The 19,746-nt window shown below is 37.0% G+C and overlaps 1 protein-coding gene across 3 annotated transcripts in view; it reads right to left on the bottom strand.

The window, feature by feature from the left end:
• Positions 1–268: 268 nt before the first annotated feature.
• SPR (Sex peptide receptor) overlaps positions 269–19,746 on the bottom strand; it is a 196,747-nt gene continuing 177,269 nt past the window's right edge. For all 3 annotated transcript variants that reach the window (XM_069507218.1, XM_034981613.2, XM_069507219.1), the window contains 2 exons: positions 4,356–4,494; positions 269–3,258 (listed from right to left, as the gene is read on the bottom strand). In XM_069507218.1, the coding sequence (XP_069363319.1) occupies positions 2,713–3,258; positions 4,356–4,494 (685 nt within the window). In that variant the 3' untranslated portion in view covers positions 269–2,712. The remainder of the gene's footprint in view (positions 3,259–4,355; positions 4,495–19,746) is intronic.

The raw sequence follows: 19,746 nt of genomic DNA, 5'->3' as shown, positions 1-19,746 counted from the left end.
TCCCTGCCAGGAGTCGAACCCGGGACCTCCCACTAATAAGACCACAGCGCTTACAGCTGCGCCAGGGAGGCCTTCAAACTTAAGCTTTTTAAGTATTATAAAGTATTTTTTAATAGTATATAATATTTTTTTATATTTTGACCAAAAAAAATACTTTAAAATCTCAATACTGTAAATTTTTAATGATACTTTTTGCAGTGTTCGTACACAAATACGCTTTTTTATTTCCTATACGACAGAAATAAAACTAAATTTTTCCATTTAATAATAATTTATTTAGTTTACCTAAAATTATGCCATAAGTTATACAATATTTAGATCTTCATAAAAGTTTTGTTGTACAAGTTTATTTACAACGACTAGGTCTTAAAGTTTAATTTACAAATAGGTATCTAAGTTACAAAAAAATCATGCCATAGACTAAAAAATATTATTTACACAGAGAGATACTTTTCCTAAATGGGGGCTCACCATTTAAGGGCTGTGTAGTTAGCTCATCAATATATATATATAAGTACAACATTAAAATACACAGACAACAAATATGTATATCTATTATTTAAATACTAAAAAGTTATCAAATCTTTTCCCTTTGATATAAGGTAACTGCACAGTCGCGAAAAAGTATCTTTTCTTACAATAAATCATACAACAGTTCATAAAAACTACCTACAGATATCTTATAATATAGTGTATTATACACATGTAACAAAGAAAGCAAAAAAACATATAGTCCGTACCAAATTCTTTAAAAAAAAAAAAAAAAAAGCCTCCTCACGCGCTATTCTACTCGTAACTCTATGGGTCAACTGTCATGTCTACAGAAATAAGGACTAAAATCGTACAGTTTTTCACATGAAGTTCGACACATAAAGTTAAAATGACGCGTGAGAAGTTAAATTTTATGCGTTATATAAGTACAGAAAATATAAAATGATGATGATGATGATGATGATGTCTATGTTTGATAATAGACAAACAATAAAGTAGGTACTAAACACTTCACGTTCTATATACAACATGGGTCGAGTCGAGCGCATTTTTGACACTATACTTCATCCCACCCCACCCTACGCCACGCTACGCCACCCCACCAGACGCCACGCCACGAAGGTAAATACGGTATTTGACTATGTCAAAAATAAATTATTTCTCAGTGATTATTAAGTCAATAGAGCGTCTACCAAAATACGTAAATTCCACATCCTTTGTTAGTTTTATGTGTGACATACATTTTAAATTATCGATTAAACTAAAAAAAGCACGTCAAATAATTATAACGTCACATACCGGCATTTCCATGGCATTTCCATGGCATTTCATAGAATTGTGACGTTTGATAAAAAGGTTACTAATTTGATTAGTTGTCAAATACCGGATTATAAACACCCGACGCGATCGAAATAGGCAAACTAGATATCGTAATAGGCTCGCGATTCCAACACTATGCCTCAAAAGGTCGGAAATTCGGAAAGTTGTTTGTGAAAATGAGTGTAAGAGTTACACAAGTTTAAAATTCTGGTAAAAGTATGCGCATAAAAATCCATACAATCGTCATTGTATCTACACTAATATTATAAAGAGGAAAACTTTGTTTGTTTGTTTGTACAGAATAGGCTCAAAAACTACTGGACCGATTTTAAAAATTCTTTCACCATTCGAAAGCTACATTATCCACGAGTAACATAGGCTATATTTTATTTTGGAAAAAAATAGGGTTCCGTAAGATATTTGGGTTTTTCGGACACAAGGTGTAAAAAATCAACCAGAAAAGTTACTTATTTTGCGTACGCTGCCTAAACTATAAAAGATAGAACCATAAAATGTTCTAATTAATTGTAGATCTTATAAATATCTACAAAAAAGTCCGCGACACACTATACCCATCTATGTCGAGTGAGGCACAGCAACCATTTTTTTATTTAAAAATCTTGATTTTTTTTTGGACTACATTTAAACGCGTTTATTTTACTCATGCTATTAATCCTTATCAAAATAAATGATTTCATCACTAAGAACAGTTTATGGAGATAATATTTGGTCTTTGAATGATTAAAATTGGACGTTTGGTTTTGAAGTTATGGCGAAATTAAAATATTACGATTTCTGCTGCACGGCCCGTTGTATTATATAAAGAGGTAATGTCGTTAAGTTTGTTTGTAGGGGGTAATCTTTAGAACTACTGAACCGATTTTAAAAATTCTTTCACCAGTAGAAAGCTACATTATTCCTGAGTGACATAGGCTATACGGGATCTTTAAAAACCTAAATCTACGCGGGCGAAGCCGCGGGGATCAGCTAGTAAAAGATAAAAAAGCGTGAATTTGACATGAGCAATGCGCGGGGACTGCCATCACTTATAAAACGTTAAAAATTTACATTAAAAAAATATATAGCTGCCGAGATTCTTGCTGGTTGTATTCGGTAGGAAATGGCATTCAGTTGTAGATTCTTTTGACGATTCAAAAGCACTTGTATAAGTTTATTTGAATTAAAAAAAATATTTCGATGTTCGATATTTTAAATACTATTTCTAGACAGTAAAACTGTAGATTGTTTGTGGATTTATTTTTATTTCTATTTCGATATTTTGGATATTTGTAGACTGTAGAATCGTAGATTGTTTTTGGATATATAATACGATTTTACATGTTACATTTACGTGGCGTGAATGGGGTGGCGGGTAACAGTGTGTTTCCACAATTAAAAAATTTAAAGTACAGTTTCGTTAGTACAGGTTCTAGGGCCATTGACGAGGGAGTACCTACTCGACCCCCCATTCCGACTTGTCACGGCACCTCTTATGAAAAGCTCCTTAAAAGTCTCCCTAAATTGTCTCGACATCCCACAGTATATAGCGAAATTTATAGGATACGACACGATTATGAAAAAATTGGTTATTAAAATAAGTATATTAGCGATGTGGTAGTCTAAAATTTCTACTAGGGTACTAGAAATTATGTGTAGTATCGTTACGACTGCTACGGGGATTTCTACCATTAGAAATACGGTTACAACCACAATAAGCATCAAGGTTGTGCAGTTCGAATCTCTAAGGCGTTTGCATTCAGATTTTCGGTTTTCCTTGAATAACTTCTGTCGGTTTATTTGAGCGGTTCTCATTGCTCGGAAGAGCAGGACGTTTAGGACTACTAAAGAGGTACACGGGATTAAATGGACGAATAGGACGCGGAATGCGAAATAGGTTATAAAGTAGGCGTCCAGAGTTACTGCATGCACCCAAGACGCCATTTCGACCTGTAAAAAAAGAAAAGATTTTTTAAAGGAGATGAGACCCAGTGCTGAACAAAGTTCAAATATGCCTTATTTTGAAGGTTTAAACATTTATTACTTATGTCCAAAAATCATATTTTTGTAGGAGCTGGGGTTTTGTTTTTATTCCACGAAATCACACGACAAAACATAGCCACAATACCAAATGCAGGGGAATGAGAAGTGACCTTGGAAGTGATAAGTTGTTTTTTTTTTTGTTTTTTTTTACGGCCCTGGATATCAGCCCTTTAAGGCCTGTGACAAGTTGAAGCTATAAGTTACCACAGACAATGAGTTTTGAAACATTTTAAAACGTTCCGTTTTTCCCATAAAAAAAGCATTGGTCTTCGTTTTTCATTAAAAAAAATGTTTTTTATGATTGTCCCATATATTACAGAAACAAAAACCATTCAATTATGCATAGAATTTATCATTTTATGACCTACATATTTTGTATAACTGTTACGAACGATTTCAGGCACCCAATTTCGCACATCTCCTTTAAGTCAATAATTTATTACTTACCTAACTATTTTTCTCTCTACATACTACATCCGATCCGAGTCCGAGAAATGTAATCCGAACAAGTTTACGACTATAAAATGAAATTGAGATCTAATGAGCAACTGCTTTATACAAATGGTACTACTACAATTTATAGTAGTAGTAATATTTCGATATGGAATGCTCAAACTCAAATCGATAATAATTAGATATCTAATATCCGTGTCTTTGCCGTGTCGTTACCTTGTTGTTGCCGTGTCGTCGCCTTTTTGTTGCCGTGTTGTCGCCTAGTCATTTCCGTGTCGTTGCCGGGTGGTCGCCTTGTCATTGCCATGTCATTGCCGTGTGGTCGCCTAGTCGTTACCGTATCGTCGCTTGTCGTTGCCGTGTCGTTGTCTTGTCGTTGCCTTATCGTTGTCGTATCGTTGCCTTGTCGTTGTCATGTCGTCGCCTTGTCGTTGTTGTGTCGTCACCGTGTCGTTGCCTAGTCGTTTTTCACTCAGTTTCATCATGTGACGACATAAGTTTCACTATAAATTATTCTGGAGAAGATATAAGATTCTAAAGAAGATATTTACCCTGCAGACTTCCTCAAAGTGTCCACGCCACACGGTGACATGAGGCACGTACTTGAGGTCGAAGAACCTGGGCAGCTGGTGCAGGAACGCCGCTATGCCGATGTAGATCAGACATTTCTTCACTCTTGGCATTGTGCACCTGTGGACAAGGTTGAAAATGTGTATAACCAGTTTTCTTAATTCGCCCGACTGCGGCGAAGTACAGACAACGAAGTGATCCTATAAGGGTTCCGTTTTTCCTTTTGAGGTGCGGAACCCTAAAAAATCAAAATGGCGAAAAAAAAATTTTTGCTGAGCTGGCTCTCTCTCTATTTCTTTATGCCATTATACAAGTCATGTCTAAAATGAAAGCGGGCTAACTTAAAACTGCCACCACAGTTTTATTAAACCCATAAGTATCCCTAATCGAATTCTACACGGCATCGTACCGAAACACTTAAATTTATCTTTGCTACTATTTGAATTAGAAAAGTAGTTTCATGATTTCCCTAACGCCCTGCGAAAGAAAGTTATATTCACTTTAAAACCCGTTACCCCAAAGTATAAATGAAACTTTTTTAAGCATGTGCCAAGTTTTAGGGGAAAGTTTTTATGGTACTTACGCCTTTTTACTCTCCGGGGATATAATAATATATGAGCCTTTCATTTCACGATGTCCCAAGATTGTGTTTTTTGCGTCTAGTGTTACTTACTTTCCTGTTAAACATTTACTTTTGCCCTTATGGAATAGGAATAGATAGGTTTTTTTGTATAAGTACCCTAATCGGATTCTACACGGCATCGTATCGCACGACTTTGTACTAAGTATTTGAATTAGAAATTTAGTTACATGATTTCCCTAACGCCCTGCGAAAGAAAGTTATATTCATTTTCAAACCCGTTACCCCAAAGTTAAATGTAATTTCAGTATGAATGAAACTTTTTCAAGTATGTGCCAAGTTTTAGGGGAAAGTTTTTATGGTACTTACGCTTTTTTACTCCCCGGGGATATAATATTATATGATCCTTTCATTTTACGATGTCCCAAGATTGTGTTTTTTGCGTCTAGACTCTAGCGTTACTTTCCTGTGCCCTTTTGTAATAGGAATAGAAAGGTTTTTTGTTCAAACAAACTTTTACTACTTAGTAGGTAGTAGGTAGTAGGACGTAGGTAGTAGGTAGTAGGTAGTAGGTAGTAGGTAGTAGGTAGTAGGTAGTAGGTAGTAGGTAGTAGGTAGTAGGTAGTAGGTAGTAGGTAGTAGGTAGTAGGTAGTAGGTAGTAGGTAGTAGGTAGTAGGTAGTAGGTACTTTTGAATCGTCAAAAGCAACTATACACCACTGGTTCAGAAAACCCTTCCTGCTAAGAAGAACCAGTAAGAAACTCGGCGGTTGCTCGTGTCAAAGATTCAATTTTTTGACCAACTAAGTGTAAAATTGTAGCCAGGTTCCTCGATGAAATAATAGACATACATAATCCATAACGTATTTTATTATTTATTTTATTTATTTTCCACACAAAAAGAAAAAACGCTTACAAAATTGGTTTCTTCATGCTCGTAAGCGCTTGGCGGCTTGTCTGAGCACTGCACATTCCTCTGTAGTTAATACTTAGTCTAATATTCTAGGTAGGTATGTGTAACTATTATGAACAAATGTAGGTAGGTAGTTTTGAAATAAAATATGTCCGCGTATACAAGCATTTCGAGCATCCATCCATCCATCCATTTCTCTCGAGCACTATTAGTTATTTGTCGTGACTTTATTTCGTTTAATTCTTTAGCTATCATTGATTATTCACTTTATTAGATAGTTCGTTTTACGGCCATGGACCGATATTTTAAATGCGTCAACACTCACAGAGCAAGAATGGTGGTCAATACCGCCAAGAAGTTCTTATTTATAGACGTTATGATTTTAGTATCACGACATGTAAAAATATTTCTACTGAATTTATTCAAATCAAGACTTATATATTTTTTACATTTAAATTTGAGTCAAATGACGACTTTATATTTTCTTTATTTTAGTCAAATCAGCCTCAAATATTAATTTATGAAATAATAAGCTAACATAGATAGTTCATGCCAAAATGAATCTTTTCAAATTTATACCCATTGTTATATCTGCAATTATGTATTTTGACGATACTCCGAAAACCCAAATCTGTTCAGGCATTAATAATTTATGGTGGAATAAATAAACTCACATGCATACATGAACCCCGATAACATGACACTCCTTTTTTTGGGTAGTCGAGTAAAAAAACTACACAGATTAAATGAAACATCACTTTGATCGTCCCATTACCGTTTAAAATTGAATCTTTTTAACGACTGACACTTAAACTTAAGACAACAAGATACTTTTAGCGACAGTTAAAGTTTAGAGCTCGTAAAGTGTCCCCTAAAAGTGTCATTAAAGGTATAAGGCACTTGTCCCACCGCCAACGAAGCTATCGACTATTTTATTGCTCAAGAAAGTTTTAACATACATCGAAAGTTTCAAGTTTCAATGTATGATTCCGTGTCAATAAAAGAAATAGCTAGCTGATGCCCGCGACTTCGTCCGCGTGGAATTAGGTTTTTAAAAATCCCGTAGAACTCTTTGATTTTCCGGGATAAAAAGTCACCTATGTCACTCTCCAGGTATTCATCTATACCCATGCAAAAAACCACTTCAATTTGTTGCACCGTTGCGACGTGATTGAAGGACAAACCAGCAAACAAACACACTTTTGCATTTATAATAAGGGTACTGATAACACTGGAATCCATGGTCAAGACAACAAAAGTGGGAAATTCAGTGTTAGTTGCTGACTTTACTCACTGTAGCTTTAGTTATAAGTATATGTACTTAATTAGCTATCACCATTGTAACCTTTACATCATTAACTTACAAATAGAACAATTGATAATCAAAAAGTGTTCAATGGGACCCTTTTTGAATAAGTAAATGCTTTTAGTGTGAGTTTTGAGATTGAACTGTCGGTGAGAACTCTCTTCAACTAATCGCTCTTCCATTTTATCGCAGCGACATAGCTATTAAAGAAAAAAAAAATCGCTCAGCAACGCTCTCTTGGCGGCAGTTTGCGAAGGGATTACTTAATGTATGTCTCAGCCGCCCGAGTGAGTAAACTCGCTCATAGCCCAGTGACAAAACTATCACAAATACACACTCATTTAACTCATGAATGTGCCAGCCAACTCTTTTCTAGTTTTTAGCTCAACTAGTTTCTCGCTAATCCTCGGGGGTGGGACAAGTGCCTAAAAGTTAATTACCACATTTGGTCGGATCAAATATTTCATTTTGGAGTTAGAACTTTCGTATACTTATTTGTTTCAGAATACTGCGACACGGATTTTTGAAATGAAGCTTCTAGCGGTTTTGATAGGGAGCTGATTTGGAAAAATTTAAACGAACGAGGCCATGAATGAAGAAACCCTTGTCATTTTGGGAGGAGACCTGTGATCAGTACAGAACCAGCGGCGATGAGTTGAGGTGATGATGTAGATGAATAGTAAATAATATTATCTAATAATCAGTACCTCAGTACCCTTATTATAAATGCGAAAGTGTGTTTGTTTGTTGGTTTGTTGGTTAGTTGGTTTGTTGGTTTGTTGGTTTATTGGTTTATTGGTTTGTCCTTCAATCACGTCGCAACAAAGCAACGGATCGACGTATTATTATATTGCATGGGGTATAGTTTAAGACCTGGAGAGTGACATAAGCTAGGTACTTTTTATCCCGGAAAATCAAAGAGGTCCCACGAGATTTTTAAAAACCTAAATCCACGCGTACGAAGTCGCGGGCATTAGCTAGTCTGTATATATAAACGGAAAAGCTGACTGACTGACTGACTGATCTATCAACGCACCGCTCAAACTACTGGACGAATCGGGCTGAAATTTGGCATGCAGATAGCTATTGGGATATTCTCTGGTACACAATCTCTAAACCTAACTAAAATCACACGTCTAAATCTATTGCTATCCCTTTCATAATGTTGCTTGCAGAGAAGGATAGCACTAGATTTAGACATGTCAATTTCGTTTATTTTAGAGATTGTGTACAAGAGAATTGGCCCCAATTATGACATAAACATCCGCTAAGAAAGGATTTTTGAAAATTCAATCTCTAAATCGCGAGCATAAGCTAGTTTGTGAAACAAACAAAAAACATTCTATTTATCCTAGCAAAATGTAAAAGTCTTTCTTTAAAATATTAAATTCACACTTGAGCTTCTTGAAAAACGTTTGCAAGCTGAAACGGAGTTTAGCGCGCACTCTACAATATTTTCCTTTTCCAACGAAAGCCGGGACAAAAGACGGGCATTGTGGTATTTAGTTAATACACAGTCCCATTGTGGTTGAAACACATAAACAAGACCCAAAGGTCCCATTTTAAGTAGGTATTATGTATATGGCCGCCTCATACCCCGATTGCAATCTCAATCTGTCGCGTACTAAACCTAGGTAGGTACTACGTGCCTACTTACCTACCTAGTAAAATATTAAGTTCACGTAAAAGAGGAAAACTGTTTTGTCTGGTGGGAGACTCCGACCGTGGCTAGTTACCATGTTACCACCCTACGGAAAAGCCGTACCGTCAAGCGATTTAGCGTTTCAGTACGTTACCGTATAAACACCAGTAACGTGACGGGTTAGCTTAGGTTTAATAAAAAACCATACCCCTTCCAAGTTAGCCCGCTTCCATCTTAAACTGCATCATACGTAGGTAGGCTACTTACCATCAGGTGAGATCGCAGTGAGGGTTAACTTGTAATCGATAAAAAACCTTTTTCCATGCGTTTCAAATCAGAAGGCGATAGGCAAAGTAAGTAGGTACCTACCAACCAACTTCGTCTGATCTAAGCTAGCAACATTTACAATATAAAACCTACCTACCTAAACAAAAATTATAAGGCTCAGTGTAGCTATTATGAACCGCAAATACCTATTGTAATGCTGAGTTTGGTATAGATTTACTTAATAGATTTTTCGTGCATATTAGCAAAAAAAAATATTATACATTGTATAATATTTTTATACAATGTAAAAAAATATTAAACATTGTATAATATTTTTTTTTTGCTAAAATAATTTCTAGTAGGTATATAGTGTGTATAGTTTAAACGCGGTCTAAGTAGTTAGTATAGGGGCGGTCTTTTTGACGACGCGCGACGTATAATTTTAAGTTGGTAAGGTTTATTTAAGTTTGTATGTTTTAATTTAATATTTTTTAAGTACTTTTGATAATGGAGGTACCATTATCACAGCTTTGAAATATAGGTATACGTATTAACACTCTTCGTCCCTTTTTGTACCGTTCGTGTTAAAGTAAAATATTTTAAAGACCGAACAAAATCCATGTTCCAAGTCCAAAGTGTTTAAAGCACTTAGGTGTATTCTAGTATGAATTCAGTATTTCAAGCAGCATTTCACTTTGTCTGATGGTAAAAGAGGGTTTACATCCAATTCAAAATAGGACCAGATAAATGCAAAAACACTTACGAAGTCTCCCTCGCAAGCGCTTTCCACACAAACGTAGTTTGGATCTCATTTGAATTTTCATGCATAATCTCTATATATAAAAATGAATCGCTGAATGTGTTGCTGATCGCAAATCTCGAGATCAACTGAACCGATTTCGCTATTTTTTTTTTCTAATATTCCTCGAAGTACGAGGATGGTTCTTACGGAGAGAAAAATTAAAAAAATAAATTGAATCGGCTGTTAGGCCACAGGTTAGGCGGAACGAAGTTCGCCAGGGCAGCTAGTCTAAATCTAAATATATAAAAGGAAAAGGTAACTGATTGACTGACTGACTGACTGATCTATCAACGCACAGCGCAAACTACTGGACGGATCGAGCTGATATTTAACATGCATATGGCTATTATGACGTAGGCATCCGCTAAGAAAAGGCCTTTGAAAATTGAACCCCTAAGGTTGTCATCATCATCATCATCATCATCAGCCTGTGGACGTCCACTGTTGGACATAGGCCTTCCCTAAAGAGCGCCACCACACCCGGTATTCAGCCTTCCTCATCCAGCCACTTAAATAGCTAATAAGGGAGTCTATCTAAGGGGGTGAAATAGGTGAAATAAATTTGTCTCTATAGTTGTTTGTATAGGATGCCAGCTATTGATTCATAAAGGTGTTATGCGTGGCCGCTATTTAAAAAAAAAGGCGAACATGTATGTAGGCCAGGCACCATACTAAAATATACAAACCCCTTTGTAGATTACGTTCTAATCTGTCTCTATGGTTTTCCAGACCTCTGGGTCGAGTTTCTTGCTGGTTCTTCTCGGTAGGAACGGCATTCCGAACCAGTGGTAAATTAAACTAGTTAACGATGCAAAAGAACTTGTAATAAGTCTACTTGAATAAATAAATTCTATTCTATTCTATTCTGTACAAATGAAACGTCAAACGGGTTCAAAGGGGTTTTTTTGAACTTGTGGAACTTTTTTAATCTCAGAAAAGTGTGGTGCTCTCTGGACGCATTTGGTGGTTGTTGTACCTCTATATACAAACAAATGCCCTTTGTAAACTTCATTCAAAGACACATAAAACAGACCCAAAACTTTCTCACTTACACCCAGGTAATGCGACCAAAATGTACAGTAACACACTGTCAAATAGTTCGCGTATATTATATTCGGGTGCATTTTTATTACTGTCCTGTCCTAAACGATTTTTACTTTCAAACACTATTTAGGTTTTCTAAATATGTAAAAGGAAAAGGTGACTGACTGACTGACTGTCTGACTGATCGCATCAACGCACAGCTCAGCCTATTGGACGGATAGTGCTCAAATTTGGCATGCAATTAGCTAATAATATGGCATCCGCTATGAAGGGATTTTTGAAAATTCAATCCCTAAGGGGGTGAAATAGAGGTTTGAAATTTGTGTAGTCCGTAGTCTTAATTGGTGGGAGGTCCCGGGTCCGAATCCCGGCAATCCCGAGTTTGGAATTTTATAATTTCTAAATTTCTGGTCTGGTCTGGTAGGAGGCTGTGTGGAAACCAATGGGATACCTATGAGTTTAATATAAACTGCCATACTCCTTCCAGGTTAGCTTCCATCTTAGATTGCATCATCACATATCACCAGCTGGGATTGCAGTCAAGTGTATCTGAAATCTGAATCAGTACCTACCCTTTACCTACCCTTAATATAAATGCGAAAGTGTGTTTGTTTGTTGGTTTGTTGGTTTGTCCTTCAATCACGCCGCAACAGATTGACGTGATTTTTAGGGTTCCGTAGGTACCTCAAAAGGAAAAACGGAACCCTTATAGGATCACTTTGTTGTCTGTCTGTCTGTCTGTCTGTCTGTCTGTCTGTCTGTCTGTCCGTCTGTCTGTCAAGAAACCTACAGGGTACTTCCCGTTGACCTAGAATCATGAAATTTGGCAGGTAGGTAGGTCTTATACCAGGCATTAGGGGAAAAATCTGAAAACCGTGAATTTGTGGTTATATTACACAAAAAAAATTAAATTGTGGTCATAAACTAATAATTAGTATTTTCAATTTTCGAAGTAAGATAACTATATCAAATGGGGTATCATATGAAAGGTCTTCATTTGTGCATTCTAAAACAGATTTTTATTTATTTTTATGCATCATAGTTTTTGAATTATCGTGCAAAATATCGAAATAATACGACTGTTGTACGGAACCCTCGTTGTGCGAGCCTGACTCGCATTTGGCTGGTTATTTGCATGGGTAATGGGTATAGATAAAGACCTGGAGAGTGACATAGGCTTCTTTTTATCCCGGACAATCAAAGAGTTCCCACGGGATTTTAAAAAAACCTAATTTCACGCGGACGAAGTCGCGGGCATCAGCTAGTAAAAAATAAAAAAACATCGTAAAGTACTAGACCTGCCAAATGGGTCATGTATATTATTCGACCACATTTTTATTACGGTCCTAAACGATTTCTACTTTCAAACACGCAACTATTTGGGTTCTTTTTATTGCCTAGACCTGGTATCAGGTTTGTGTGATAAACTTGTACCTAATGAGTATCGAGTAACAACTTCATTAGGCCTAAAATATCATTAAAATACCTAGTAAACTATCGTGAGGGATATTCATGATTATCTGTACCCGTAGTACAAGATTTTACGTCTCACCAAACCAAACCAAATTCGAGAGTCGAAATACTTCCGCGTTACAGTAAACTGGATCTTAAATGCCTTGTTTTAAAGCTCAAGTTTGTCTACACTTCTACAGCCAGCGCTCCAAGCGGAAACATTGCGAAATTAAAATCAGTGGCATTGAATATTTGACTTCAATTCAAGGCTATTTAGGTCCATTTTACTGTAACGCGGAAGTATTTCGACTCTCGAATTTGGTTTCGTTTGGTGAGACGTAAAATCTTGTACTACGGGTACTGTATATCTGTAATAGCTGCCCCGGCGAACTTCGTACCGCCCAACAGTCGATTCAAGTAAGAACCATCCTCGTACTTCAAGGAATATTATAAAAAAAGAATTAGCAAAATCGGTTCCGCTGTTCTCGAGATTTGCGATCAGCAACACATTTAGCGATTCATTTTTATATATAGAGAGATGTATATATTAAAGGCAGGGTTACGCAGGAATATTACACAAAAACGAGGATTCTAAATAAGACAAACTTTATTTTCGACTTCACTTGAACACGGTTTGACATGGAAGGGCATAGACAAAAACATACTCTTTTATCATAGGGATGTGACATAGACCACAGATAAAATTTACATTCCAATACTCCCACTTAAATTTTATAAGGTAGACATCCCTATGCTTGCCTAAAGATACAATACAATAACAAGATTGACAACCCTATGAAAAGATACAAAGTTGACAACCCTATGTTCAAAAATATACTTAATAACTTGACAACCCTATGCTTAAACAAACCTAACAATTAATTATGAATTACTCGAAACAACTTAACACTTGGTCTCTGTTTTTGGCAAATTTATTTACTGGTAATGCTTTAGTAAGAAAATCTGCTATTTGATTCACTGTACTTACATAATTAACAGATATAATACCAGCTTCAACTTTTTCTCTTATAAACATAAATTTTACATCTATATGTTTCGATCTCTTGTGGTACACAGGGTTGTGTATTAATTTTATCGTACTCTGATTATCAATACAAAGAGATATTAATTTTTGTGGCACTCTTATATCAATAAAAAGTTGTCTAAGCCACAACAATTCCTTTGCAGCTTCAGCTGCTGCCATAAACTCGGACTCAGTAGTGGACAAAGCCACTGTGGTTTGTTTTCTACTAGCCCATGTTACAGGGCCACCATTCATCATGAAAATATATCCCGAATTTGACTTCCTTGAGTCCAGGTCTGAGGCAAAGTCGGCATCAGAAAATCCAACTATTTGGCTTATACAATTATATTCTATACACAGATTCTTAGTACTAATTAAATATCTAATAATTCTTTTTATAGCATTTACATGACTTTGATTGGGGTTATTTACATATCTACTAACAATATTCACTGCAAATGCTATATCAGGTCTAGACACTGATGCCAAAAACAACAAAGCTCCTACTGCCTCTCTATATGGAAAATTAATCTCACAATCACTTAAATTTTTAGTCAAAACCACATTATTATCAGCAGGCGTGCTACATGGACTTGCATTTGACATATTAAATCTTTTTATTAACTGTTCAGTATATTGTTTTTGATGTATTATGATTGCATCACTAGACTTTATAATTTCCATCCCAACAAATGAGTTTAAACTTAATACTTTATCTTAAAACTCAACATAAGATCTTTTATAATTACTGACAAAATTTCTTTACTTTTTGAAAATAATAAGGCATCATCTACATACAGCAAAAGTATAACTTGAAAATTATCAAAACAGCCAACAAATATACAATTATCAGACTGACATGCTTTAAAACCATATGTAAACAAAAATGACGTAAACTTTTTATTCCAGCATCGAGATGCCTGTTTCAGGCCATATAAAGATTTATTTAACTTACATATCATGCCTGGGTCAGCTTGGACTCCTTCAGGTAGTTCCATATAAATGTCCTCTACAAGCTCGCCATATAAGAAAGCAGTTTTAACATCAAACTGCTGTATCTCAAACTTCTCTTTAGCTGAAACACTTAACAAAATCCTAATGGAATCATACCTTACAGTAGGTGAAAAGGTTTCCTCATAATCAATCCCCTTTATCTGTGTAAATCCCCGGGCACAAAGCCGGGCCTTGTACCGGTCAATCTCACCGTTACTCTTTCTCTTGATAGAAAATACCCATTTACATGAAATTGTTTTGTTATTCTTTCTCTCAACTATTTCCCAGGTCTTATTCTCTGAATGTGACTGCAATTCCTCTGATATGGCTTCCTTCCACTTTTGACTATCTTTTCTTTGAATAGCTTCTTTAAAAGTTGCTGGTATATTAAACTCTGTGATATTTACTTCATGCTCATTTCTACGGCGAGGCCTCAATGTTATATTTCTGATCTCATCTTCTTCGCTATCTACAATTTGAGATGGTTGATATGACTCATCATCACTCTTAGAGCTTTTGGGGCTCTCATAGCTAGTATCATAGTCTAGGTCTGTCCGTCTTCCTGAGGATGCACTCGTACCAGACTCACAAGCACTCTCATTTTCTTCCAAATTTATATTAATTTTAGTGATATTCTTCCTTATTGAAGGCACATTATTCTCATTAAAGACCACATTCCTAGAAATTGTTATCTTATTTGTCTGAGGATCATACATCTTGTAGTTCTGGTTGTCATAGCCCACTAACAACATACACTTACTCTTCTTATCTAGCTTCTTTCGTTTCTCGTCGGGTATGTGTACATAACCTTCTGAGCCAAACACCCGTACATGTTTTAAACATGGTTTGTTCCCTGTCCATAATTCATATGGAGTTACATCTTTCGTTTGACTGGACGAGCTTCTATTCAATAAGTAAACAGCACAATTCACTGCTTCTGCCCACAACTTTAAAGGAGTATCACGAGCATACAACATAGACCTCGCACTCTCCATAATGGTTCGTATTTCTCTCTCTGCTCGTCCGTTCTGTTCTGGTGTATACGGGGCTGTGCACTCATGAATGATACCCTCTGCGTCAAGATAAGCTCTAAACTCCTGGTTTACATACTCGCGACCATTGTCTGTGTGTAATATTTTAACACTTCGTTGAAAGTTATTCTTAACGATTTCATTATACTTTTTAAAGCAGCTTAGGACATCACTTTTATGCTTAATTATATATACATGTCTATAGCTAGTTGCACCATCCTTAAACAATACAAAGTACCTTGCTCCTGACACTGAAGCTCGCTCTATGGGTCCACACACATCACTGTACACTATGTCACCGGGTTCACTTTGACCTCTGTTTGATTTTTGAAAAGGCAAGCGACTTTGTTTACCATATTGACATGCTTCACAGACAAAGTTTTTGTCTTCTTCGGTTAATTTAACCGGTAGAGCACCATTTTTACACATATTTTGCACTTCTTTAATATTTAAATGTCCTAAGCGTTCATGCCATACTTTTAAACTTGTCTGCGCTAAGTTACAGTTTTCTTGCACTATTCCTTTAATATTTAGTTCATATAGATTGTTGTCTTTTAATGTGGCAGACATCACAACAGTGTCATCCTTTAATATCATAGCCCGACAGTCCCTCTTAACAATAACATAGCCTTTCCTAGTAGCTGCTCCCTCGGAGAATAGGTTTCTACGTAACTCAGGTACATACAATACATCAGTCAGAACACTTTGCTCCCACTGTCCGTTGACACACCTATTTATCAACACTTTGCCCTGGCCACGTACCTCTAACTCCTTCTTGTCTCCCAACTTTACTCTTCTATCGTTGCCACAGCTGTTCTCATCATATTCTTGTAACTCACAGAAGAGGTCTCGTCTGTACGACATATGTACAGAGGCTCCGCTGTCAAGAATCCAGATGTCTGCATCTATGTTCGACTGTAAACATTCAGCATTAAATGCTAGCATACTTTGCTCTTGGGATGTTTTTTTTATAGACTTCTTAGGGGCCGTACAAAATCGGGCAAAATGTCCCCGCCTTCTACAATTGTAGCAAATAACTTTGGTTTTTGAATTACTAGCAGGATTTGATGATTCTTTCTGTGTCTTTGTTTTGTTAGAATACCTTCTGTCAGCTACTAAGGCTGTATCGAGTTCATCTTCTTTTGTTAAACTAGCTTCCTCATCTAGTAACCGTGCTGTTAGGTTATGTATAGTTTGTAGCTTGGGATCTAGAGATAACCACGCCTGACGAAGTGATCGGTATTTCGCAGGCAAATTACTTAATATTTTTGTCATAACAGCATTTTCACTTATGTTTTCTCCCCCTTCTCTTAACTGCTTTGCTAAATTTTCCACTTTTGAAATATGCTGCGCCATAGTGTCACCTGGTGACATTTTGTACTGGTAAAAACGTTCATGACACATCATTTTATTTATTTCACTTTTTTGTTCGAAAATAGCTTCCAACTTCTGCATAATCTCTAACGCAGTTTCGCAGTTTTCTATTAGAGTTATCTGATTCAACTCCATCGAGGAGGTTATAATGTACATCGCCATGCCATCATTTTTAAGCCACTGGCTCTGACTTTCGGCAGAAGCCCCTGCCCCTGCGGGCATTTTCTTGGTTATGTCAATTCCTTTTGCCTTCAATGCGCACTTTATTTGGAATTTCCATTGGCGGAAATTTTCGCCGTTGAACTTTTCAACTGTCATCGTCTTATCGTTCATCGTGATTACGATATATTATAAAATTGACCAAATAAACTTGAATTGACAAGCGCCGGCCGCCTGCGTGCCACCGTGCCACGTGCTAGTTGCGACTTTGTTGCGACACACACAACGTTAAAACACTTCACAACTGTACTGTTCTTCGTTTTTAATCGCGATCCTGGGCCCCATAACCTATTAAAGGCAGGGTTACGCAGGAATATTACACAAAAACGAGGATTCTAAATAAGACAAACTTTATTTTCGACTTCACTTGAACACGGTTTGACATGGAAGGGCATAGACAAAAACATACTCTTTTATCATAGGGATGTGACATAGACCACAGATAAAATTTACATTCCAATAGTATATAAAATTCAAAGTCCTGACTGACTGACTGTCTTATACATATTATATCAACGCACAGCCTAAACCGCTGGTTCTAGGAGCCTCCGATTAGAAGCCGGACGTCCTAACCACTAGGCTATCACGGCTGTATATTTTATGTACATCGTACAAAGATTTGCCAAACAGCCCCAAAACTTTGACACTTACCCTCAGGTTTATATTACGACCAAAATGTATCACTCGTAAAATGTAGCAGGAAAAGGGATGTGAATATTTTATTTAACAGCATTTTTATTGTGGCCCTTAAGAGAACTTTTCCTGACGTGCTCCCCATACAAACGTAGTTTGGTTAATTCAAATTCAAAATACATTTATTTCGGGATTCACCCATAATGTACATTAATCATGTCAATTTAAAATTACATACTTGAATTAAGTACATGTAATTAAAATATATGTAGTCGAATAGTACTCTACGACTTTAGTACTGCAACTTTGGCCGGAGATAAAGAAATGTAGAAACGTTCTAGAAACTCCCCGACGACTCCGTTGACGACCACCCTGGCGCAGTGGTAAGCGCTGTGGTCTTATTAGTGGGAGGTCCCGGGTTCGATTCCTGGCTTGGATTTGGAATTTTATAATTTCTAAATTTCTGGTCTGGTCTGGTGGGAGGCCTCGGCCGTGGCCAGTTACCACCCTACTGGCAAAGCCGTGCCGCCAAGCGTTAATAAAAAAGGGTTTAATAAAAACCCAGGTTAGCCCGCTCCCACCTTAGACTGCATCGTCACTTACCATCAGGAGAGATTGCAGTCAAGGGCTAACTTGTATCTGAATAAAAAAAAAACAAAACTAATATCTGTGCTTATACATAGGTTGGCAGATTTTTGTAAAAATACCAAGTTTTACAGTTACAAGAGCTCAAAGAATTTTTTAACGCTGGGAAATGCGTTTACGAATTCCCCCCTCCTGGAAGCCAGCCAGCTAACCAGCCAGCCAACCAACTGGAGGGAAGGTATGTGGGGCTCACCGGCCGAGAAGCAACCGGAATACCCACTAAAACCCTTCACCGGGGACCCACTCAAGTCCGCCACCACATGCCCGAGGCGCACCAACTATGTGATATTTGTTTCTAGAGCATGTCAACAAAATTTCATAGAGTTTGTTTGGTTTATATTCAAACGAGATGATGCCCGCGATTTCGTCTGCGTGGAATTAGGTTTTTTAAAAATCCCGTGGGAACTCTTTTGTTTTCCGGGATAAATAGCCTATGTCACTCTGCAGGTCTTTATCTATACCCATGCAAAAAATCACGTCAATCCGTTGCACCTTTGTGACGTGATTGAAGGACAAACCAACAAACCATTAAACCAACAAACAAATACACTTTCGCATTTATGATAAGGGTACTGATGACGTCCGCCTTCTGATCGGAGGTCGGGGTTCGATCCCGGGCACGCACCTCTAACTTTTCGGAGTTATGTGTTATATGTTAAGGAAAACATCGTGAGGAAACCTGGATGCCTGAGAGTTCTCCATACTTAATGTTCTCAAAGGTGTGTGAAGTCTACCAATCCGCACATGGCCAGCGTGGTAGACTATGGCCAAAACCCTTCTCACTATGAGAGGAGACCCGTGCTCTGTAGTGAGCCGGTGATGGGTTGATCATGATGATGATATTCAAATGCTATCAGAATCAGACTACCTACGTTTGTATGGAAAGCTCTGGTGGCTGGGGTGCACGCTAGGGCAACTTCTCTTAATATTTTATTACGGCCCTTAATAATTTCAACGTTAACACGCGACTAGTATTTATGTCTTATTACCGACGCTTTGCATGCTAATCTCAGTGTATATTTATTATAATGGCGCAAGCAATTTGTGTGAACGGAAAAGAGTTAATGGATATAAAAAAAGGAACACGCGAATTGAACTCTGAAAAAGAAAAAAAACTAAATGTAAAATCAATAGCTACCGAAATGAAAACCTTAGTTTGTACTCATTTGAAAACGAATCTGCCAGATTTTAGAAAATATCTCCTTAGTTTTTTTTTAATAACTACCAGCGCCAGCCAGCGAGGCGCTTGGCTGCAATCAAACCAGCAGGGTGATTCGCTAACTCAGTTTCTAACACTGAATGATAGGCACGGCGCTCATTTTTTAATCCGTTGAAGGTTTTCTACGGAAAAATATTTTAATATCACCCAGTGAAGCAGCAATGTAGAACTAAACAACCTCGGTGGCTATCATTTAGTGTTAGACACTGAGTTAGAGAATCACCTAGCT

This window comes from Maniola hyperantus, chromosome 25 (assembly GCF_902806685.2).
Source record: "Maniola hyperantus chromosome 25, iAphHyp1.2, whole genome shotgun sequence".
NCBI lineage: Eukaryota > Metazoa > Arthropoda > Insecta > Lepidoptera > Nymphalidae > Maniola > Maniola hyperantus.
The sequence above is the reverse complement of the archived record's forward strand: the minus strand, read 5'-3'. Positions and strand labels throughout refer to the sequence as shown.